The sequence below is a fragment of the Neolamprologus multifasciatus genome, chromosome 23 (assembly GCF_963576455.1).
Source record: "Neolamprologus multifasciatus chromosome 23, fNeoMul1.2, whole genome shotgun sequence".
Taxonomy (NCBI): domain Eukaryota; kingdom Metazoa; phylum Chordata; class Actinopteri; order Cichliformes; family Cichlidae; genus Neolamprologus; species Neolamprologus multifasciatus.
The window spans coordinates 21,547,862-21,571,183 of record NC_140460.1 but is presented as its reverse complement, the minus strand read 5'-3'; the positions used below and the strand labels follow the sequence as shown (position 1 = coordinate 21,571,183).

Genomic DNA, 23,322 nt, shown 5'->3' with positions numbered 1-23,322 from the left:
TTGAATTACCTGAATTGCATGTGAACCTGAGCACGTGGCTGGGGTTGCCATGGATACTGGGCCCCCCACAGTTAACTCATTGTCATGTTCAAGAAACCACTTTGAGATGATTTGAGCTTTGTGACATGGTGTGTTATCCTACTTGAAAGAGCCATCAGAACATGGGTACACAGTAGTCATAAAGGGATGGACATGGTCAGCAACAATACTCGGGTAGGTTGTGGAGTTTAAACAATGCTCAGTTGGTATTAAGGGGCCCAAAGTGTGCAAGAAACCCCTTTCATTGTCTTAACTCCTTTAACTTAACTTTTGACATAAATGAAGCAAAATGCTTCAAAGATTCTTTAAGAGTTCAAGCTTAATGTAACTAGAGCCAGTGATCCAGATCTTAGTTACTCTCTGGTCCTCGTGTGGTTTTATGAATCTCCATAGACAACAGAAACACCACCAAACAAATAGCAGCTCCATTGTGCTGCTATTCACAATGGATCAGCTGTACACTGAACAATATGCAGCATGTTTGGATTCTCTGTGTGCAGCCCCAGTGGCCTAATGGATAAGGCACTGGCCTCCTAAGCCAGGGATTGTGGGTTCGAGTCCCATCTGGGGTGCCTTTCAGCAGAGTGGCGCAGCGGAAGCGTGCTGGGCCCATAACCCAGAGGTCGGTGGATCGAAACCATCCTCTGCTAAGATTTTTGACAGCCAAAGTTCCTACATACACTCACTAGCCATATCATATCTAGTACCTGGTTGGACTCTCCCTTAACTCTTCTTGCCATATATTGAACAAGATGCTGGAAAAATTCCTCAGAGATTTTTGTTCCACTACATCCCAAAGGTGCCCTATTGGATTGATATCCGGTGACTGTGGAGGCCATTTGAGTGCAGAGAACTCATTAACATGTTCAAGAAACTAGTTTAAGATGATCAGACCTTGGTGACATGTTGTGTTATCCTGCTGGAAGCAGCCATCAGAAGATGATCACTGTGGTGATACACTGTGTGATGGACATGGTCAACAACAATACTCAGGTGATGATGCTCAGCTGATGCTAAGGAGCCCAAAGTGTGCCAAGAAAATATCCCCCACACTATTAAATCGCCACCCGGCAAGATGGATTCGTGCTTTCATGTTCTTCCACCAAATTCTGACCGTACCATCTGAATGTTGAGTCTCTTCAAAGCAGGGGGTGTTTTTCCTCTCCAGTCTGATTCTGGTGAACCCATGTAAATTTTAGCCTCGGTTTATTGTTCTTAGTTTACAGGTGTGACACTCTAGTCTGTTTCTTTCAACATCTGACATGTTTTGTTGTGCTCTTCTGCATACCTTGGTTGTAACGAGTGGTCACTTGAGTCACTGTTGCCTTCCTATCAGCTCAAAGCACTCTGGTTATTCTCCTAGGACCATTGACATCAACAAGGCATTATCACCCAGAGAACTGCTGATCACTGGATATTTTCTCCTATTTGATCCATTCTCTATAAATCCTAGAGATGGTTGTGTGGAAAATTTCCAGTAAATCAGCAGTTTCTGAAATGCCCCAACAAAGTCCCTTAAATCTCCTTTCTTCTTTATCTGATGCTCAGTTTGAAACTTAGCAGGTTGAGTTGCTGAAGTGCAATTGGCTAATTAGATATTTGCAGGAGCAAGCAGTCCAATTTGTCCAGGCCTAATAGACATTTAATGGCATCCACCATTGTAACGACAAGGATACAGATATGAAGGGAAATAAAGTAAAGAGTAACAGATTCCCTGCTAAATAATTAGTCAAGCAACTAATCACCATCATTAAATAATTCAGTTTTTCTCCCTGTCTGTAGCAACATTCAGTAATGTGACTAATGCATGTGTCAGAAAGAATGATGCAAACAAGCAAAGTGCGATAAAAAAAAAATCTTGGAAATATTCAAACTGTCGTGCACATGCTTGATTTCATGTTCTCTAGGTGCGCTGTGTGTGTGTGTCATCTGTTTCTGCAAATGCAAAACAATCACAGGCATTTACAGAGACTCATTTTCTCAGAAACACTACACAAAATCCTAAAGATGCACAGCTTGCAAAGCCAAGTGCACATTCATTGATAACTAATGAAGCCTACCTGCTGATGCAGGCTAATTACGGTTTGCTAAGGCTATCCTATGGTGGTGGTCATTATCAAGGGAAATCAATGTCCAATCAAGTCCTTAACGGGGACTCTGGATCAGATAAAAAAGGCTGCTTTGTGACAAATATTTATTACATTTGCTATGAGAGGTTTTAATAATGAATAGGTGACTGCTGGTTCATTACTGGTGCTTGGAAGGTTTTTGCTGGCAGCTTCTATTCGGGCTGATTTTATGGCAAAGGACAGGAGATTGGTTTGGTCAGCAGTGCATATGTTTGCACCAGTGGCATAGTCAATCACTCAATAGGTGAAGATGTGTATGTTTGACATCTGTGTGTGTGTGTGTGCTTGTGCGTATTAAAAGGCCTCCGAAATGACCTCGCACATAGAGATTATAGCCATAAATTGGTCTGAAGTCTCATTTTCCCCACAGGATTTTGACCACCTGCCACAGCTTTGAACCCGTTTCACAACAGCTCCCGTCCCTGCACGCAAAGTGACAGAGTTAATGAGTACATTTTATGGCAGGAGTCAACGACCAAGGAGAAGCAAATGTGATGCGAATGAGGGCGGTTGTAAATAAGTATAATAAGTAAAGCGGGGACGACAAAGCAGAGTTTTCTCATTAAAATCACACTGCTGTTTGGTGGTACGAAGCTGAAACCACTGTTAGCGCTAATCAAATTCACAGATAACTAATCATATTGAGCTACAATAAAAGGAAACGTGGCCAAACATAACATTATGGGAGCCACATTGATGCTGAAGGTGGAGCTGGAAAAGAAATTAAGAAGGATTTTGCTGCCACCATGTGCACCGCAAGAGAAATGCAATCAGTAAACTGTAAATGTATCAATGTTTTATAAATTAAAACTAACATTGAATCAAATGAATAGAAAATAAAACAAATTTAAAAGTAAAGAGACATTTAATTTAATAAAAAGAAGAACTAAAAATAAAAAGAAATTGATTGGTTGGGTCCATCACCTTTTCAAACTTCCACTGAACACATGCGTCATTGTGCTGCTCCCTTTAGGGTGCATTGTAAAGTCCCTTTTTTGCTCTAACTGAGCATGTCTCACTACCCATTCACATCCAAGTGCTTTCTATCTAACACACATACTCAGATGAATGCATCTGGAGCATTCAACAGCATTCATGGATAGACAGAAGATTTGTCAAGAAATCCTACCAACGGGTGGACAAAGCTGGTTTGAAAGACAGCACAGAGGCACTGATCATGGCAGCACAGGAACAAGCTCTCAGCACAACATCCATAGAGGCTGGGGTCAACCACACCAGGCAAGACCCCAGGTTCATGCTGTGCAAAGATGCCCCTGAGACAATCCAGCACATAACAGCAGTGTTCAAGATGCTAGCAGGCAGCGCAAACCAAATGACTGTCCTTGTATACAAAATGGGATTAATAATATTCACATTGCTATATATGTTGTCCTACGTATTCTATTTTATGCATTTTAATCAATTTAATCATCTCTCCAACCTTTTCCTATCAAGCCAGTCGCAAATTCATGAACGGAAAACACTGCGCATGCTCGGACAAGTTCAGGCAGTCGTTTTCCTCGTCAATCTCCGTGGCTTCCTACCCCCTCCCGTGTCCTTCGGCAGTTTCCGTACACTTCCGCCCCTCGCCGTGTCCACTCGAGTCCTTCCGGAGAAGCTGATTTTTCGTTGTCGTCGTCTCCCTCGTCCTCCTCTCCGTGTTGTTGTTCTCGGTGACGCGACGGAGGTGTAGCCTGACGCGGTCTCTTACGTGTCGGTCTGAATAAAAGTGGAGCTCCGTAGACCCGGGAGTGACGAAGCGAGTCCGTGTTGGTAAGAGGATACGCATCCGATGTTTGCTAAACAGATAGATGGCTGCCCAGAGAGGTTATTTGCGCCAAAATATCCGCACAGAGCCAACAAAGAGATCATGGCGGCGGTGTTGCAGAGGCTCACAAAATGAGTCAGTCTCTGCAAGGCTCGCAACACAGCAGACATAGGTATTATTGTGGGAGTGGGCTTGGATCTTTTTTTTAATCAAACTTGTCTAGAAATAAGTCACAGAAGCAGCTAGCCGCTTAAAGTTACACCCACGTCACGTAAAACCACTGTTTAATATTAATAAAAAAAAACAATATCAGTGAATTAACTAGTTAGTGAAAGTGATGTCTCCTAGTTGCAAAGAAAAAGCATACAATGCAGACATTTCCCTCCATAAAAACCCACAGCTAGCGACCTAATGGAAATTGCTAGTGCAGACTTGTTTGGACTACAGGTTTCTTCTTTTAGCAAAGGCTTAAACAGCGACAGGATTTGAAATTAAAGAGCCGAAATTGAGACACGATAAATGTGAAGTTTGTGTTGCACTCCCGTTAGCATGTTAGCATGCTCATTCTGCCTGAGAGCTAGCACGCTAACTCTTAACTTGGTAACACTAGCCTTAGCTTTAGCCTCCGGCGTTAACTGCAAGCGTGAGCCTGGATAAACAAGTAGCGGCTCATTTCAGTTCGCGTTAATGTTGTTGAGCCATAAGTATAACGTTCACTCCTGGGTCATTCTTAAAATAATTTCGGCCAACAAGGAAACCGTTGAAAATGAGCTATATGCTAGCATGTTAAGCTAAGCCACACCCTCCTTTAAGACCGAGCAAGTTTTTGAATGAGTCTGGTGTTCCCAGCATGCTGTTGCATTCACAAATAAGCCGTTTCTCACTTTTGTTTTCCCTCCATCAGCCAGATTTTAAATGACCATGGAAGCGGCTGCAGACACACAGCAAAGTGGTGAAACGGCTGTTTCGGAGTCTGAGGCCCAGCAGATCACCTTGGCACAGGTAGTGCTTTTTATTCTCATGCAGAGAGTGCAGAACTAGTGCAAGGAGTATGAATTTAAGTTTTAATGCTCGACCATTTTCAGTTTGAAAATGCTACGTTTCAAAGTTTTGTGCTGTGAGATTTTGGTGTATATGGCTTATATATCAAATACTACAGGTGAGATTCAGCAAAGACCCCATTAATGATATTGTAGCAGTTTTTGCAGTTATGCTGAGCATTGCAATAACAAATACTGTGATTTATCCCTTTTTTTTCAACTGGAAATTATGCCCTCAAAGTTGAAACTTTGTAAATATCTGTATCTGTAAAATAAAATTATCAGTCTGTTATCGGTCTGTAAGTGAATGTGGTCAGTCTTTCTGATAATACAGCAGTTAACTGAGATAAATCGGCACATGTGTGTTGCTGTCTACAAAGTCAGAAATTCTGAATTGCTGATTAAATGTAAGTTTGCTCGGCTAGCTTTATCTCAGGATCATGCATGAGATGAGCCTACGGTAGCTCGTAGTGTTCTCCGACTATTTTAATTTAATAAGATATTGATATTTGGTGTTCCTGTATTGATGTATTGTCACCATGCAAACCGTCACAATACTAGGCTGTATCTGCTGTACCAAATTATGTATGCTTATTCATGATTCAAGAAAGTGAAAATTTAAAGCTTTTCTCTTTAGTGGTCCTTGAGATATTCATGTTCAAACATGACCTCAGATTTCAGAGTGTGAGAAAACATACCTGAAGTGGGTCAACGGACCATTTTTAAAATATGTATATATCTTGGAAAGTATTTGATATCTTACATATCCAAACTTAGCACCATGAATTGTTTATGTCGATCTAAGAAGGTCGAGCAGAAGGCCCATGTGGATTTGAGATGGGATTGAGGTTACCCAAGAGTAAAATAATACCAGTTGCTGTGGGCTGTTTGTAACTATGCACATGTGTGGTTTTACAATGTGTTTTATATTTTCAGGCATCCATAGCAGCAGCCCAGGTGTCCTCCAGTAGTCCCACAGTCACTCTTGTCCAGTTACCCAATGGTCAAACAGTCCAAGTGCACGGTGTGATCCAAGCCGCTCAGCCTTCGGTCATTCAGTCCCCACAGGTGCAGACGGTACAGGTAAGAGGAGAGGGGAAACTTCATCTTGCAAGTAATGACTGCAGTAGGGGATATGAGCTGAACATGATGGCTTTGAAGTTTGTAAATGAATTAAAATTGAATTTGAGATGATTTCCTTACAGATTTCGACTGTCGCTGAGAGCGAGGACTCTCAGGAATCTGTCGACAGCGTGACAGATTCTCAGAAGAGGAGAGAGATTCTGTCCAGGCGGCCTTCCTACAGGTCTGTGTGACACGCTGAGAAACTGCAGATGTAAACAGCATCTCATTAATCTGTACTGCTTCCATTTTGTGTCTGTATGACGTGTTCAAAGCTTAGAAGACAATGACTGACACTCTTTCATTTTTATCAGCTATAAATAGACTATTTGCAGATATGAAACGAGGAGAAAATAAAAGGTTGCTAAGATTTTTCTGCAAATGTTCCTCTTACAGAAAGATCTTAAATGACTTATCATCAGATGCTCCAGCAGTGCCTCGAATTGAGGAAGAGAAATCAGAAGATGACTCAGCCCCTGCTATCACCACGGTCACCATGCCCACTCCCATCTATCAGACCAGCAGTGGCCAGTACAGTAAGTACTTTGAGACACAGATAGCTGGTGTTTTTTGTTAAAAATAAGTAGGTGTTAACGTAATTCAAGCATTCTACTTCTGCTGTCGTGCAGTGAGACTATTTAAATTCACTAAATCAAATGACCAGATTAAGCAGACAGGGAACCTATTATGCTTTTTCTACATGCTGTTACAGTGGTGGATGCTCATGTTAAACAAGTAATCCCAAACCTGTTTTTCAGGGATGGCCAATCAGCAAAAAGGCCACATTTGATGCTTTGATTCAGACCCTGTTTAATGTTTCCAACATTAAAGACCAGTGTTAAGATTATCCTTAACCTGTACTGACTTAATGCAGTTTGGAAAACCTGTGGATATTGTGAATGAATGATGTTAAGTCCAGTATTTTCCTTCTTTTCCTCCTACAAAAACAGTATATGTGATATGACAGTTTGTGTGGAGCCCCATATCTAGTAATGTTTACAGTATTGGATGGAGGAGAACAACACAGAAAGCAATTGGTTAAAAGTCTTAATGCACAATTTTATCCTTCTGCAGTTGCCATTACCCAGGGTGGAGCCATTCAGTTGGCCAATAATGGCACGGATGGCCTGCAGACACTCACCATGGCCAACACTGCTGCAGCCCAGCCTGGCGCCACCATCCTGCAGTATGCTCAGACCAGTGACGGGCAGCAGATCCTCGTGCCCAGTAACCAGGTGGTCGTGCAAGGTGGGAAAATGGTTTCCACAGTGTTTAGAAGTGAAGTTCCACAAAAACTACACGATTTGTAAAGCTTTGCTGAATAAAGCACTGACTGTTTGTCTATCTTTGTTCACCAGCTGCTTCTGGTGATGTCCAGGCCTATCAAATCCGCACAGCCCCCACCAGCACCATCACTCCTGGGGTGGTCATGGCAACTCCACCCACAATCAGCGGATCAGGAGCCACTGAGGAAGTCACACGCAAACGGGAGGTCCGACTGATGAAAAACAGGTATGGCGAGGTTAATTAGTAACTCGTACTGAATTGCTTCTGTAGGTGTCAAGCTGATGTGCTGTACCTTCATGTACCCGCATCCTCCTGTCTCACAGGGAGGCAGCCCGCGAGTGCCGTCGGAAGAAGAAAGAGTACGTGAAGTGTCTGGAGAACCGCGTGGCCGTGCTGGAAAACCAGAACAAAACCCTCATTGAGGAACTGAAAGCCCTCAAAGACTTGTACTGCCACAAATCAGAGTAGAATACACCTGCCGGTGGCTTGACAGGTGATCCCCAGCACTTGTGTACAGAGACTCAGCACAGAGCCATGCATCTGGATGCGCCCTCCTCTTTTCTACTCTTCTGCTTTCTTTTTAAAAACTGCTGAAAAATGTGTGAACGTGACTCACCAGGTATAAAAAAATAACAAAACAAAAGCCCCATCCCACTTTGGTAAATTGAAACCTTGTCCCATTTGGGCAATTTAAAACCCCCATCCCATTTGAGCAATTTGAAATCAACCACCAGTTTTCCCCCATTAAAAGGATGAGGCGGTGCTCACAGTGAACGTGGAGGAGACTGCAACTTAAACAGGGTCTGTGTGGCAAGGTGACAGAGCAGGGAAACTAGCTGTTCTCGCCAAGGACACCACCGAAGGGAAGCATTCCAGTCACTGGTGCCCGGACTACCCGGGCAACATCACCAGCAATGGGGGGACCGACTGCAAGCACCACCGATAATGATGACGATGGAACTTTTTTCTTTTTTTCCATTCGGAGAGTATAACTTCACGTAAAACATTTCTATCTGTAACTCTCGAATTAACATCTGTTACTTATTAATGCTTATACTTATAGGTGGCCTGTGTCTTGGACGTTTTTATCTTTTAAGATGTGTGTTTTGGTTTGTTCTGAATTAGATTATGCTTCTACAATGCCATGTTTCTTTTTTCTTTGTTTTACCCAAGTATATTTTTGCTTTTATACAACGTGAACAAAAAGCTAACCATTTAGTTGTAAAATGGTTTTTTCATGTTAACTGCAGCACAGTGAGGAGATGGTAGAAGTTGGGCAGCAGTGAAGTTGGGGGGGGGGTGGGGGGGGGGGGGGGGTTGACTTTTTGTCTTCATTTTTTTTTTAAAGCTTCAGAGACATTAAGTGGAAAATTGCGTAATGGTGTCCTCGTAATTACCAGTTTGGTGGTAAAAACAAACAAAAACAAAATAGGCCTTCGACAGTACAAGAAGTGGGAATAACGGATAAATAAGCTGCTGCCCGTTTATCAGAGATTATATACTGTAAGCAAAACCTTTTTTTCTCTCTCTCTCCATAGACTCATGGATTGTTTTTGAACAATAACCAAAACCTTAATGAGCCTTACTTGTTATGCAATGAAAGAGTTTTTAAGCAGAGTTCAGAGACAAGTGGATAAAGCACTGGAATCATGGAATTACATCGGAGGGGGGAAATTTGCCATACCGGGCCCCTCTGTGTCGAGGCCTCGGTCGCCGTCTCTTAATTCTGTTTATAGTAATATGAGCTAGCATGTGCACTTTCTTTGCATTTACAATCCTTCAGCATTTCACCGCTTTCTGGGTAAATCTACCACTCATCTGCAGTTAATCAAGTGTTGTTGCATCAATGTGTTTGATCACTTTTCTTTTTTTTGTAAATGGAGCATCAAAGCTCACCAGATACAACTCAACTGCACCCACTTTGTGAAATGACTTTAAGATCAGGTGGTGTTGGTGCGTTCTAAAAGAAAATATTTTTGTGATAATGGGATGCCATATTGTATTCTTTAGGTATTATGTATAGTCATGATATAGTATGCTTTTTATGTTGCTTCTCATTTATTTTTTTTGTATTCACTATTTCTAAATGTCAGCAACAACTTGTATAATAATACAGTGCATTACGTTAGAGCTATTCAGATATGACACTTTTGGCAGCTGTTAATAAATGTGTTTCTGGTAATCTGATTTTAAAACATTTTATTTCATATATTAAAACAAACAAATGGTCACAAGTCTCTCCTCCGTGTCAGTTTGCAAGCTTTGTATAGGTGTATGTCTCTTTGTTTGTCGTAGTGGACTTCTTCGACAGTGAAGCACTGCTTAAGCATGCCTAGGAAGTTTGTGTCTCGCTCATAGCGGAGCTTGCAGGCCAGTAACACCACAGTGGCGTCTGAGCTCAGGTGCTCCAGCGTTTCCAGCAGAGGCAAAAACGTGTCCTCCAGGTAAATGATATCTGCACCCAGAACCACATCAAACCCTCCGGCTGGGTATCGCTCGAGGCCCTCGCCCCAGGTCAACTCGGAGACCACCACTGATTGTTGGGAATCTGGTGGCAGGTTTGCTTTCACGTTGGCGGAGAGGAAGTCCAGCGCAGGCTCTCTGTCAGTGATGGTCACTCTGGCACCTAGGGAAGGGTTAGAGTTGGACTATCACAGCTTTCCTTGTTCACCCGCCGCACTCTCAAGGCTTTTTGATAGTGCTATGAGATACTGCAAATTTTGGTATTGGTCTGATACACAGTAAATACAGGGCCAGTATTGCTGTTATCAATATGGATACTTTAAACCTATGAAGGGAGATTATGTAGCGGAGAGTAGTGTGTCATGATTTATGAGATGAATCCTGAACAAATTTTAATGACCACTAAATCAATTTGATTTTAATTTTCCACGATAATGAGTTAATACAACAAAAAACACCTTCCGTTTTTGGATAAAGGTGGGCAGATTAATCCAAATATCGATGGTATTAATATCCTTAGATACTAGCACAATAGGATCGATACATACTGTGACGTCTGTGATTTATAGCCTGTTGCAGCACATTTAAACAACTGAAGCTGACCTACTGTGTTTTAACACATGCATATTTAAATTCAAGGCCTCAAAAAAAAAAAAAAAACAGTTTCAAAATACACTGCTGAAAGGTGTGTTTTGTGTTAACTCATTATTGTGGAAAGTAAAAATTGCAGTGATTTAGCGATAATTAAAATGTGATCAGAATTTGATGACAATTTATCATAAATAATAACACTGCTCTGACCTTTATATGCTGCCTTCACAGGTTAAAAGTATCAGCATTGGTGTCTTCAGCATTGGCCCTGTATTTATTTGATATCACACACAACTAGTTTTGGAGACAAGGAATCCAAATGAGCCTGTCTCTAAAGCACCTTGGGTCAACTTCTGTTGTTTTAATGTGTTATATATGTGTGTATATTTTTCATTATTTTATATTAATTTATTTAACACAGTTCTTTTGTGTACATACTGAACTTAAAGGTTTGAAACAAAGTGCTGATCATTTTGGGCTAGTATCGATCTGATACCAATAGCAGCATTGGTACTGATACTACTGATGTTTGGAGTGATCCGACCACCTCCAGTTTTTGGTGGTTAGTAATTATGCACTCACCCAGCAGAGCTGCTACAATGCCCACTAGACCAGTGCCAGCTCCCAATTCAATTGCTTTCTTCCCCTTTAGCTCCACTCTTCCCAGCTCCAAGTACATACACATGACCACCGCCTGGGCAATAACACAAATGCAATAGTAATGAATAAATCTAATGAAACATGGAAGAATTATTGAAGCTAAGCACTGCTGCCACTGTTGTAACTTACCGCATCCCACACAACCGCCGCCACACCGAGCTTTTTCCAGTCCTGAGCGAGTCGGAGGTCGCGGTTGGCAAACCTAAACTGTGCTGATGAATTGTGGAGTTTGGAAAGCACGGGCAGTGGGTTTTCTACATAGGGAACGAGAGCCATGTTTGAAATAAATAAAACCACACTCGTTTACACATGCGCAGTGCGCTCCTCCTTCTTCTTCGACGCTTTCCCTCGTACCTGGCTGGCTCATTGATTCGTTTCCGCCATCTTCTGGAGTTATTATATAGCTACTATTTAATTCGTTTGTTAAAGAATGTTCTTATGGTATATTAACCAACTTTTAGCGTTGATAGTTGGCTTGTTTTCTTTAATAAATACTGAAGCGCGAGAGACCGATTCGCTTTCAGGCAACTGAAGACGGCAACCCGTGTTGACGTCAACGAACAAATCTAGCCAATCACGTAACAGCCCAGCTAAAAGTGACCAATGGGAAAAGAGTAAGTCTTTGTGATGGGCGTGTCTGCAAGATTTTCTTAACGGGGTTGTGTTTTAGCTAGAATCGAGGGGGGCGTGATCTGAAAAAAACCCGCAGGTCTGTAAAGGTAGAAACACATAGCAGCGATGTAGCTTCCGGTGTACTGCAAATAAAGGGTTTTTGAGCTGCGTGAAGAGACTCGCTCTGTGCTGACATAAGAAATAAAAAAGAAAAAAAAAAACATTTTTGGCATCTATTGCAGCTACGGGTCCATGGCAGCTATCTATTGATAATACTGAAAATAACTAATGCACAAAAAATACTAAAACATCCCTTGGCTGAGTAAATTAGACAAAAATGGAAACCTAGTTGTTGAAAAGGTTGTTGAATTATTACATGCATGGTGTTTTTGAGCAAAGATTTGGAAATAAATCGGAAATACAAATAAATAGATAAAACAAGAGAAACGTATGAAAACTGTATTGAAATGTTGCTTAAATTATTTTAAGACTTATTATCTTTTATAGGTGTCTGTTAAGAAAGAGTGTTCAGCATAAACGTTTTTATTTATATGAACAACAAGTCAGTTTTCTTTTCACTAAGTTTTTTTATTTTATTTTTAATTCAACAGCTTACACTTTTATTTTATTTTATGTTAAGAAGATAGCTTAAATAGTTTTAATAAATATTGTATTAGTTATTTTTTTAAATCTTTTTTTTCTTTTTTTTTTAGTTTCACACGGTCTTGGCGTTTCCACCAGCGGACTTTTACTTTGAAACCCTTAAGCAGGAAATTACCTCTGAACTTACCTGCTACAGTCGCTTTGACATCTAAAGCTTGTGTCCCGCTAGTGCGACGAGATGAACGCCACCTCCGGCCACCGCTTTGACACCCGCTGGCCGCTCACTTTCCCCGTTTCATCTAAAAACCCTTCCGGCTGGTGAATTCGCCCGGTGCTGTCGCTGAAAGGGCCGCAGCGGTTACACAGACTTGAGCCGCAGTGAAAATGGATTGAGTCACGCTGCTGGAGAAGCCAGCAGTGGATTGAGGTGCGGAAGCTAGCGTTAGCCGGCTAGCCATGGAGGGAGGCAGAGGAACGCCTGACTTCGTCTCATTAGACTGTTTTCCGTAAAATGACTTGGTAGCGGTTATTCTCAGCCCAAAACCATGCAGCCCACGCACGCAGTTCATATTAAAGTGCGCCATCCGTGGGTTGCGCACACACCCTGAATATGTCAGCCGTCCTGCACATACCGCAGATACTTACTTGGCTGTCCTTGCATAGATCCCGTTCTGCTCTGAAGCGAGATCGTTCACTTTGCAGCAGAAACACAAGGGCTGTGCTGGTCCACAACACGCACATTTTCAAACAACCCGAACACTTCCAGGTTGTGATTGAACCCGATCTCGCCAAGGCAGAGCAAAACTAGTGTTTTATGTATTTTTTCCTAACAACCCCTTGTAAGGTTTGGCTTAAAGATCTTGCAGACCTTCCTGCAGCTTCAGAATTGCCAGACTAGCAGGTGGTCCCTCCTCAATTGTATGGAAAGCGGTGCTGGCTGTTGCAGGACTTTTGCAGGTCAGCGATGGGAGGTTCGGTGTCCTGCTGCATCTCTCCTGGAGAGAGCCCCAAGATCCACAGGAGAGAGGTGGAGCTGGAGGAGTGTCCCATCACCACTACTGAAGATGTGAGCGAGGACACTGGGACATACCTGCAGCACATCAGCGACAGGGAGCTTCCAGATGGTGTGTGAAGATTAGTTTGCTATTTTTGGAGATGTGATTGCATGCAGTGATGTTGCCCTGTCATGGTGCCGGTTTACTGCAAGTGATTCAGTTTAAATGTTTTACATGCTTTAAGAGCTGTTTAGCATTAAATCAGCAGCAGCGTGGCAGCTCCTAGACAAACACTGTAGTCTTATATGAAGACTTTTAACATTTTCCCTCTACAGAGCTGGCCCAAGAGGCCAACCCATCCGACCACCCCAGAGCAAGCACTCTATTCCTCAACAAGTCTCAGACAGATGGTCAGTATTTCTCTGGTGCTTTAATATTTTACCCCATTCTCTTCTGAAACTCCTACATCTCGTTGATTGTGTTTTTTATCCAATTTCAGTCCGCGAGAAAAGGAAAAGCAACTACATGAATCACGTAAGTTACGGCTCTGCGTGTTCTTCGTGGGTCTGTTTGTTGCTGAAATGATTCACAGTCATACATCTCATTTCTCTGGGGTTGAATGTGTTTCTATAACCCGTTTTCCCCTCCATTCTGTCTCTAAACATTGTAACGCTTTCGATGCCAGATGTCCCCGGGACTCCTTTCTAAAAAGTACAGCTCGTGTTCAACCATATTCCTCGATGACAGCACAGTCAGCCAGCCCAATCTCAAGAGCACTATTAAATGGTAAGTGACCGCCCTCACCTCAGTACTGCTGCAAGCGCAAGTACAAAAAAAGTTGGGACGCTGTGTAAAATGTGAATTAAAAACAGTTCAATGGTTTGCAAATTCCACAAACACAGTTTTGACTCACTTTAAAACATTTTAAACTTATCAGATGTTTATTTTGAATGTGGTGGCAGCATCATGGCCACGTTTAACGCTGTGTAGCATCCCCTCTTCTTTTAATAAAAGTGTGGAAACTAAAAAGAGAGCTTTGCTGGACATTTGGGAGAGGAATGATGTCCTGATATAAGATTCTAGCTGCTGCTTTCAGCTGGTGAAAAGTTCAGCATCTGGACTTCTTTACCAGGAAGTCATGCTCTTGTAATACATGCAGTATGTGGTTTAGCACTGTTTTACTGAAATATGCAAAAACTTCCTTGAAGAAGCTCTCTGGACGGCAGCATATCTTGCTCTAAAGTCTTCATATGCGTTTCAGCATTGATGGTGCTTTTCCAGATGTCCAAGCTACCAATTCAATAGGCACTGATGTACCCCTCGTACCATCTAAGAGGCAAGCTGGATGGTTCTGCTCCTCTTTAGTGAGATTTGACCCCAGCAGTGTTTCTGGATCATGTTCACATATGGCTTCTTCTTTGGATGATAGAGCTTAACCCCCATTTGTGGATGGCATGGTAACCCTTTAACAGTGATTTGTGTTCCTGAGCTCATACAGTAATTTCCATGACAGAGATATTCCTGTTTTTAATGCAGTGCCACCTGAAGATCACGGGCACTGATTTTTAGCCTTGTCCTTTGTGCACAGATATTTCTTCCGGTTCTGTGAATTGTTTAATATCACTATGTACTGAATATTATTAGATATTCAAAGTCTCCTCATCTGTACATGAATTTGTTCCCCAATTTGTACATAGGTTTTTTTGGAGATTACTAAACCTTGGCCCATCTTTACGTCTGAGAAACTCCGCCCTCTTTAAGATCCTCTTCTTATACACAATTATGTTACTGACATGTTGTCAGTCTACTGTTTAATTATTTGAAAAATGTTTCTGTTTGTTTGTCCTGAACTGCAGGTAACATTTAAAGTCACCAAATAGCTGCAGTTGTAAAGATCTAAATATCTATTTGTAAAGTAGAAGTAAAAATAAAAAGCTGTAAAAGGGAAAATCCAGCTCTAGTGTTTTATTCTTTGTTGATTTCTGTCTCTTGCAGTGTTGCACTGGCCATATACTACCACATAAAAAACAGGTAGGAAACGTCAGACGTATTGTCTCTTGGTAGTGCAACGTTTTCTTCATTGTTGTGACCAGTACTTAGATATTTACAAACATTAGTCATCAAGTTTGTAAGACTGCTTTTAATACTTAGATGAAGTAATTAAAAAGGAGCCTAAGTCCTATAGGAAATGCTACTTGCCTTGTCTTACTGCTAAATACATCATGCATGAATGACAGACGTATGCAGAAGGTGGATATCAAATTAAGTGCCAGATGGGTACAGCTTTTAAAGATCATCACTGATAATGAGAGCCAGAGATTTAGCTCTGATTAACAAACAAACCAGAAGGTGGCTTGCGTCAGGTCAGAATTGCAAAGAAATATATAAAAAAAGAGGTTGTGATTGCTTTTTTAAAAATTAACAGGTTTTTTTTCATCTCATGTCTGCACATAATAGGTTGAAAATTGAGTTTTCTGTTTGCATCATCTCAGTTTGAAATGCAATTTATTTGCATTTCAAATGTAGTAACTGTCAAAACACGACTTTAAGGAAAGTAGGAGCTACTTTCCTTAAAGTCATGTTCTTGGAAGTGATCCAAGGATGCAGCTTTGCCTAATTTAGGTCAAGTATGGTTTTTGAGTTTTATGGCCAGAGTCATAGCACTTGGTGGTGGCAACTCAAAGAATAGATACAATGTGGTGAAGAAGTATTTGCCCTTTTCTGATTTCTTAGTTTTTTGCATATTTGTCCTGAAATATGGAGTTTCGGGTGAGCTCAAACTCTGGCTGATTGGGACCCACACCCAGTTTCACACCTTGGCTCAGGCGATTAGAGGATCATCAGGGGGTCCTTTTGTCCCTCTGTGGGGGGATACTCGCACTAGGTTTACAGTATATCTGGGACTCTCCACCATTTGACCTTAGAACTGAAGAAGCTTCTCGGATGAGAGGTCAAACGTCTTCAAGTAACTTAAAGAAGTCCAGACGCTTTTCTTTGCAAGCTCCTTTGACTACGATGACCTGGATGACTGAGAACCTTCACAGACAACCACTTACTAGGTTTAGGGGTCAATTCCTTTTTAACATAGGACCAGGTAGGTTTGTATTAACTTTTTCCATTTACCGTAAAAACTAGATGTTAAATGCACTTACTATCTTTAACATTAAAATTTGTTTGATTATCTGAAACATTTAAGTGTGACAAATACACAACATAAAAGCTAAGACATCAGGAAGGGGGCAAATACTTTTCCACAGCAGGTGGCCAGTGTTGATGGTCAGTGCGAAAATCAAATTAGTTTTTTGGACATCAGTGAGTCAGATACTTAATAATATAGGAAACAAAATGTTTGTTAATTTGCACATCAGTGGTTGTAATATACAAAGTATTTGTAGAACTCAACAAAAGATAAATAACTGTTGTGATATCTAACACCATGAAACCCCAGTGAATAAGCAATGGTAGTTTCAAACCATGAGAAGTTACATATCACGTATATTTAACAGTGGCTTGTTGCATCTACAGAGATTCAAACCGCTCGCTGGATATATTCGACGAGAAGAAGCACCCACTGTCGGTGAGTTGAGATGGTTGATTACACCAAGCAGTGATATTTGCTATATTAGTGGACCACTGATGATGACCTTCTGCCCAACAGCGAGAAAAGGTTCCAGATGACTACTCTGTGGTGGACCCAGAACACAAACTCATCTACCGCTTCATAAGAACGCTCTTCAGCTCTGCTCAGCTCACCGCCGAGTGCGCCATCGTCACTCTGGTAAGTTCAAACATCCACTACACTGCAGAAAGTGTTGAATGATGTAAAGAAGTATTGAGAACTATCACCCTTTCTGCTTGTGTGAATGGATGGGTTCCTTCTGCCTTAGGTGTATCTGGAAAGGCTGTTAACGTATGCTGAGATGGATATTTGTCCTTGTAACTGGAAGCGCATTGTTCTTGGTGCCATCTTACTGGCCTCCAAGGTCTGGGATGATCAGGCTGTGTGGAATGTCGATTACTGCCAGATCCTCAAAGATATCACCGTGGAGGACATGTAAGTATTACAGTAGTTTTTGTATAGCACTGCCAGATCTACAAAATGACCTTCAGCAGGCCACTCGTGTCAGTGTCTCTGACCAGACCATCATAAATAGACTTAATGAGGGTGGCCTGAGGGCCTGACATCCTCTAGAGGGCCCTGTGATCTCTGCCCGGCACTGTGAAGCCCGATTAGCATTTGCCATAGAGTACCAGAATTAGCAGGTCCTTTACTGGCGCCCTGTGCTTTTCACAGATGAGAGCAGGTTCCCCCTGAGCACACGTGACAGATGTGAAAGGGTCTGGAGAAGCTGTGGAGAAAATTCTGCTGCCTGTAACATTGTTCAGCATGACTGGTTTGGTAGTGGGTCAGTGATAGTCTGTGGAGGCATATCCATGGAGGAACGCACAGAGCTCTACAGGCTAGGCAACAACACCCTGACTACCATTAGGTATCCTTGGACCCATTGTCAGACCCTACGCTGTTGCAGTGAGTACTGGGTTCCTCCTGGTGCACAACAGTGCCTCATGTGGCAAGAGTATGCAAGTAGTTCCTGGAGGTTAAAGGAATTGATACCATTGCCTGGCCCGCACGTTCACTTGACTCACTGTTTCATTTTCACTTTGAATTTAGCCCTCTGTAGGTTGATTATTTTCATTTCCATCAAAGTGACATTGTGATTTTTTTTCTGAATACCAGTGCATAAGAGTATAGATACGTGCTTTTCCCCCCATTGAGATTGATGCATTTTCAAAGTGTTCCTTTAATTTTTTTAAGCAGTGTAGTTTCTAGTTCACACAGTGCAAACACACGGAAAGTGGGGACCACCTCTAAGAGTTATAGGAAAGCCCTCAAAAGGTTCCTGCAGCCTGGAAAGGACCTTTTGTTTTTTAATAAAAGATCGTGAACCTTTCCAAACTGTTTTGCAGGAATGAAATGGAGCGTCACTTTTTGGAGCTGCTCCAGTTCAACATTAATGTCCCAGCCAGCGTCTACGCCAAGTACTACTTTGACCTGCGCTCACTGGCTGATGACAACAACCTCAGTTTCCCTCTGGAGCCACTCAGTACCAAGCGGGCTCAAAAACTAGAGGTGAGTAATTTTCCAGGGCTGATTTTATTTTGCAGTTTGGAAATGTATATATTCCAACTGCTGAACTGATAAAGTAAATGTTGGTAGAACTTGTTATGCTGTGGCTGCTCTGCTTGTTCTGTCGTAACAGTTTGATGCTTCTTCTGATTATTATTGTTTTTTTTATTGTTATTATCTTTCTCTTTTTTGTAGGCTATCTCCAGGCTATGTGAGGACAAGTATAAGGACTTGAGTAAATCGGCCATGAGAAGGTCTGTCAGTGCAGACAACCTAGTTGGCATCAAGACTGCACAGGCCGTACTCTCTTAAGTCTGTGACAGCCATCCATCATTGGAGCAGACTGCAAGATCTACAGGATATGATGCCACACATGCTGAGAGACATTTCCAAAGTAGATTGCATTAATATCAGCAGCTGATAAGTTTCATTACAAAAGCTTATGTGCTCATTTTGGAGAGGAACAAATGATTTACCGTAAAGTATCACTACAATATAATGAAATCAGTCTTTATGTGTTCATTACAAGGAACTTTGGCTAACTGCCTTTAAAGCATGGTGATATGGTGAAAAATATGTTGTATTTTAAAGGTGGATGTCCACAGCTGGAAGGAATCAGCATGAAAGCACTACCAGAAGCCACACATAACCTTTTTTTTAATTTTTTTTATTTTTTATTTTTTTTACATCATCCAGTCTTTTGGGGAGTAGGAAATGGCTATGGCCGTCTTCTTCCACCAAGCAAACTCCCTCTCCTATATTCAAATGATGACAGACTGTTTTGGAGCTACCCTGTGGTGTAGTTCTGCACATGGACAAAGAGTAGACTTTATTTTGCTTACTATGTAGGCCCCTATAGCTGTGAAATGTACAAGATTTTATTTAATTTAAATAAATTTCACTTGCTGTTTCAAATTCATGCTGTTTAAGTGGGAAAGTGTATCATGGTGGTTTTTTGTTTGTGGAAGATGTGAGCTCTCTCAAGTTGATCATTTCAGTGCACCTCTAGCACAGAGGTGGTGACGGTGCAGAGCTTGCCCACAGCTTTGAGAACCAAACATCGCATATTAGGTATAAGTTAATAGCATAAGATATAAGGTCTTGTGTATAATATGTGGCAGCATGTAAGGAAAAAACAGAGTTTATACAGTAATAACCTGAAAGTCAATATTTGGTGTGACCACTTTTATTCTTCAGCACAGTCTGAACTCTCTTAGGCAGCTTTCTTGTCATTTCTTTAAGTCGTCTTCAGGAATAGTTCTCCAGGCTTCTTGAAGGACATTCAAAGCTCTTCTTTGGATGTTTCTGCCTTTTGTTCCGTTCTCTGTCAACATGATCCCACACTGCTTCAATAATGTTGAGGTCCGGGCTCTGGGGAGGCCAATCCATGACTGATAGTGCTCCACTGTGTGTTTTTCTATCCAGGTAGGATTTTAATGCATTGGCATTTTGGTTTGGGATCATTGTTGTGCTGGAAAATGAAGCTGTTGCTAATCATGTTTTCCAGATAATATTGCATGGTGGATCAATATCTGATGGTACTTTGATAAATTATTAATTCAGAAATTTTGACAAGATCTGCAACAGCACTGGCTGACATGCAGCCCTGACAGAACCTCCACCGTGTTTCACAGATGGCTGTAGACACTCAGACAGCTGAAAGTCCAGAGGCATCTCTCAGCTCCTGTGTCAGGTCTTTGGATTTCTTTCCTGTTTCTTAAGGACACAAATTTATGTTCAACTGCTGATAATGTTTAGTCCTGATACTTCAAATTTTCCTCAATTTTTTAAGAACACACTACACACCATGCTGGGATATAAAATACAATTTTATGTCAAACCTTGTTATCTTTGGCATTTTTCATAGCTTCAACTAAAGAAATGGAACAAATTATGTTTTCACAACACTTTTGAAGAAATGAGCATAGACTTGAGACTTTTGCTCGTGTTTGTACTGCTGTGCATCGTTCACCAAGAGAAGGTGATGCATTTCTCTTGCCATAAAAATTTGGTATGAAGGAATAAATATGATTCATATATAGCAATTCAGACACCCAAGACATCTGGCTAGCACGCGGGAATCAAAAGTAAGGAGTCCTTTTGAACAAAAGCAAGAAAGAGAATCCGATGTGGACAAAAGATTGGTACTGATTAGTATCTGGCTGCTGGTTTCATGCACATACTGGTATCGTCTTTCCAGAATGCATGCATGCCATCCGTAATTTCTCTACCTGAGTAAATTGTACAGGTAAGGTCTTTTACCCTGGCAGGTGCCACTTCCCCTTAAACTGCCCCTCATATCAGACAGGCCACTTTGCTGTTGCAGGGCCTGGGTAGAGCACTGTCAACTGCTACGGTGGAATCAAGAAGCTACTTGGTGACTGCTTTTTCACCATCTGGAAATTAAATCAACAGGTTTCTCAAGTGGTTTGGCCATGCTACAATGAAACCTTTTCAGAGTGACTGCGATTTAGAAACAGACCTTCAAACAGCTCAGTGATTCTGCTTTCCAAAGATTTTCTCACAGCTGTAAAGGAAAGGCTACACAGTGAGACTGAGATTCAAGTTACCAAAATAAAACGTGATTAATATAGCATGTGGGAATTATTTACTTTTTCATCTGCTGAAATTATAAGAAATAAGTGCACTCAGTCTTGACATTTAAACTTTATTTTTGAAATTAATTGCTTAATGACTGTGATATGTTAAATATCAAATTCTTTAATTTCCATTTGTGGTCATGGTGGAAATATCTTGGATTTGAACTGATGAGGGCAGAATCATTTAGGTCAGTCACATGACTTTGCCATCACCACTAAGCTCCTGTTTTGGACACCACAGAACCGAATGTCCCCACAAATTTCTGTTGTCTCGTTTATACACTTTCTCTGAATTCCCAAGTGGGATATTTAATTAAAATATTTTAAGTTTTAGAACAACAAAACTTGAACATGTCTAAAGCTTATGTTAATTGCAGACTGTATGTTAGGCATCTAATGAAAAATCCATAAAGTCCACTGACTTTGAGAGAACAGAACAGGAAATTCAAAAATAACTATGTTGGCACCCTATGGGGTTTTTATGGCTGCTTCTCTAAATACCAGCTGTCTTTGCTTCTGAAAGTGACACAAGGATAGCAGTGAGAGAGAAGGATCTCTTCTCCGATCTGTTCACAAACAAGCCTCATCTATAGTCTTCCCATCCCTGAAGTGCACCTGTTTCATAAGTTACAAAATTCAAGGAGAAAAATGATTGTTTTTTTATTATGTAACAATAGTAATAACTCATTCCTTTTGATGCAGTTGCCAGGTAACATCAGTGTCTATATGAATCGCATGTAGTATTTCTTTTGAATGGACGTTCAGTATACACAACACGGTATAAGAAACATCTAAGTTTGAAGGCATAAAAGTCAACAAGAGAATCATTGATACCGATAAACAATTAATATCAAGTGATTATAGATATTTGAACATAAAAAAGTAGTACTTCTATTGAAAAAAAATATATGAGTCAAACCTGATACTGTGTGTCTTTTGTAAGCTGAGTTTTATGCTAAGAAAATGAAGTGAATGGTTATTGTCTCCTAGTAACCTCTCTCAATTTTTCCTTTTCTTTGGTAGTTCAACATTAAATAGAATAGCCTTTTATTGTGAATGAACATGTACAACGAACATCCAGCTGTAAGTAAACTGCATTTTAGCTCTTCAAACAGCTCTGTCTTTAATCCATCCAATATACTACCCATGGCTGTGATCAGTATGGTGGTACGTGCAGCTATTCTTCCTGAAACTTTCCTTCTTCTAAAAAAAAAAACTTTTTTCTTGTCCTTTTTGTAAGTTTGCTCTTCTCAGTTGAAGTAAATTGATTCCTCTTGGTTCTGACATCTAGGTATAAACAGCTGCTGTGGCAATCACAGCATATATTCTACTACAAAACCTATCAGTTTGTGGTTTGAGAATCAGATGGCCACCCCTCCCCGAGCCTGGTTCTGCTGGAGATTTCTTCCTATTAAAACAGAGTTTCTCCTTCCCACTGTCACCAAGCGCTTGCTCAAAGGAGGTTGTTTGATTGTTGGGGTTTGTCTTGCCTTACAACATAAAGCACCTTGAGGTGACTGTTGTTGTGATTTGGTGCTATTTAAATAAAACTGAATTGAAGTTGAACTGCATAGTATAGTTTTGTATCTTGTGTTGTATTTTCCTTTCCCAGATGACCCTGGTGTTGATGGCTGTAGAACGCTACGTATTCATTTGCATTGGCATCCGGCCTCAGGATCATCACCGACTGCAGTGTTCACATTACCATAGGACTCATTTAGATGGTCAGTGTGGCAGTGAGCTTTCACTGAGTGTTGATGCCAAGCAATTTAAAGCATGACTTCCAGCAGAAAACCACTGGACTCCTGCGCAATGCTGTCACTATAAAGGAATAAATCGCATGCCGCTTTCTGGACCTCGTACTGTCTTAATTTTTTTTTTTTAATTTTGTGAGACTCTCTCTTTTTTAATTGTTTTTGCTGCAGTTGCCATCAAAGATATTTTTTGTCATTTTTACAATGATAGTGAAGAGAACAGCATCCTCCTGTAGGATGATCAGTCCCATAGTGGCACCAGTGCTTTAAAATAATAGGTTCTTGCATCAGTATAGCTTTTCTTTCCATCTGGAACCCACAGATTAGGCAGTTAGTCTTTCACCATGAATGTGCAGTGATGGCAGAGGTGGAATGACTGCAGCAGAGCAGGCATGCTGACCAGATTCGAAAGGAAACATGTCAAGTTGACCAGAAGAAAGAACTGGAGATGGATAACATGGTGACTACACCTACACAACTAAACTGCTGACAGTCATTAGATGTGTGAATGATTTATTTCGTTGATTAATG

At 41.1% G+C, this 23,322-nt stretch overlaps 3 protein-coding genes and 1 non-coding gene across 7 annotated transcripts; 3 read left to right on the top strand and 1 right to left on the bottom strand.

Moving 5' to 3' along the window:
- The first annotated feature begins 538 nt into the window (after positions 1–538).
- On the top strand, positions 539–611 carry trnar-ccu (transfer RNA arginine (anticodon CCU)). Its single transcript has one exon. It is a non-coding gene; the product is annotated as a tRNA-Arg (tRNA).
- Positions 612–3,782: 3,171 nt separating this feature from the next.
- On the top strand, positions 3,783–9,619 carry LOC146491519 (cyclic AMP-responsive element-binding protein 1-like). Of its 3 annotated transcripts, none has more exons than XM_085152632.1 (8): positions 3,783–3,941; positions 4,841–4,938; positions 5,913–6,059; positions 6,182–6,282; positions 6,495–6,634; positions 7,173–7,346; positions 7,457–7,610; positions 7,709–9,619. In XM_085152632.1, exons 2-8 carry the CDS (start codon positions 4,852–4,854, stop codon positions 7,851–7,853), a joined length of 948 nt encoding a protein of 315 aa, XP_085008758.1. In that variant the 5' UTR covers positions 3,783–3,941; positions 4,841–4,851; the 3' UTR covers positions 7,854–9,619. The 3 variants fall into 3 exon arrangements, with proteins under 3 accessions (XP_085008758.1, XP_085008761.1, XP_085008760.1); XM_085152635.1 differs by having other exon boundaries at positions 3,785–4,108; XM_085152634.1 differs by having other exon boundaries at positions 3,785–4,938.
- On the bottom strand, positions 9,568–11,870 carry mettl21a (methyltransferase 21A, HSPA lysine). Of its 2 annotated transcripts, XM_085152637.1 has the most exons (4): positions 11,454–11,870; positions 11,229–11,353; positions 11,022–11,133; positions 9,568–10,011 (listed from the first exon to the last, which is right to left on the bottom strand). In XM_085152637.1, exons 1-4 carry the CDS (start codon positions 11,464–11,466, stop codon positions 9,614–9,616), a joined length of 648 nt encoding a protein of 215 aa, XP_085008763.1. In that variant the 5' UTR covers positions 11,467–11,870; the 3' UTR covers positions 9,568–9,613. The 2 variants fall into 2 exon arrangements, with proteins under 2 accessions (XP_085008763.1, XP_085008762.1); XM_085152636.1 differs by having other exon boundaries at positions 11,229–11,868.
- Positions 11,871–12,484: 614 nt separating this feature from the next.
- LOC146491517 (cyclin-Y-like protein 1) lies at positions 12,485–19,352 on the top strand. Its single transcript, XM_085152631.1, has 10 exons — positions 12,485–13,438; positions 13,645–13,719; positions 13,809–13,843; positions 13,995–14,095; positions 15,305–15,340; positions 16,835–16,886; positions 16,968–17,087; positions 17,197–17,363; positions 18,278–18,440; positions 18,633–19,352. Exons 1-10 carry the CDS (start codon positions 13,279–13,281, stop codon positions 18,747–18,749), a joined length of 1,026 nt encoding a protein of 341 aa, XP_085008757.1. The 5' UTR covers positions 12,485–13,278; the 3' UTR covers positions 18,750–19,352.
- Positions 19,353–23,322: the final 3,970 nt, after the last annotated feature.

Coding starts and splice junctions, on each gene's coding strand:
- LOC146491517 (XM_085152631.1), top strand. CDS start 13,279: ATGGGAGGTTCGGTGTCCTGCTGCATCTCTCCTGGAGAGAGCCCCAAG. Junction 13,844..13,994: donor AAAGCAACTACATGAATCAC/GTAAGTTACGGC, acceptor TTTCGATGCCAG/ATGTCCCCGGGACTCCTTTC. Junction 17,088..17,196: donor AGTGCGCCATCGTCACTCTG/GTAAGTTCAAAC, acceptor CTTCTGCCTTAG/GTGTATCTGGAAAGGCTGTT.
- mettl21a (XM_085152636.1), bottom strand. CDS start 11,375: ATGGCTCTCGTTCCCTATGTAGAAAACCCACTGCCCGTGCTTTCCAAA. Junction 11,134..11,228: donor CGGCGGTTGTGTGGGATGCG/GTAAGTTACAAC, acceptor GTTATTGCCCAG/GCGGTGGTCATGTGTATGTA. Junction 10,012..11,021: donor CATTGTAGCAGCTCTGCTGG/GTGAGTGCATAA, acceptor ACCCTTCCCTAG/GTGCCAGAGTGACCATCACT.
- LOC146491519 (XM_085152632.1), top strand. CDS start 4,852: ATGACCATGGAAGCGGCTGCAGACACACAGCAAAGTGGTGAAACGGCT. Junction 6,283..6,494: donor TCCAGGCGGCCTTCCTACAG/GTCTGTGTGACA, acceptor TTCCTCTTACAG/AAAGATCTTAAATGACTTAT. Junction 6,635..7,172: donor GACCAGCAGTGGCCAGTACA/GTAAGTACTTTG, acceptor ATCCTTCTGCAG/TTGCCATTACCCAGGGTGGA.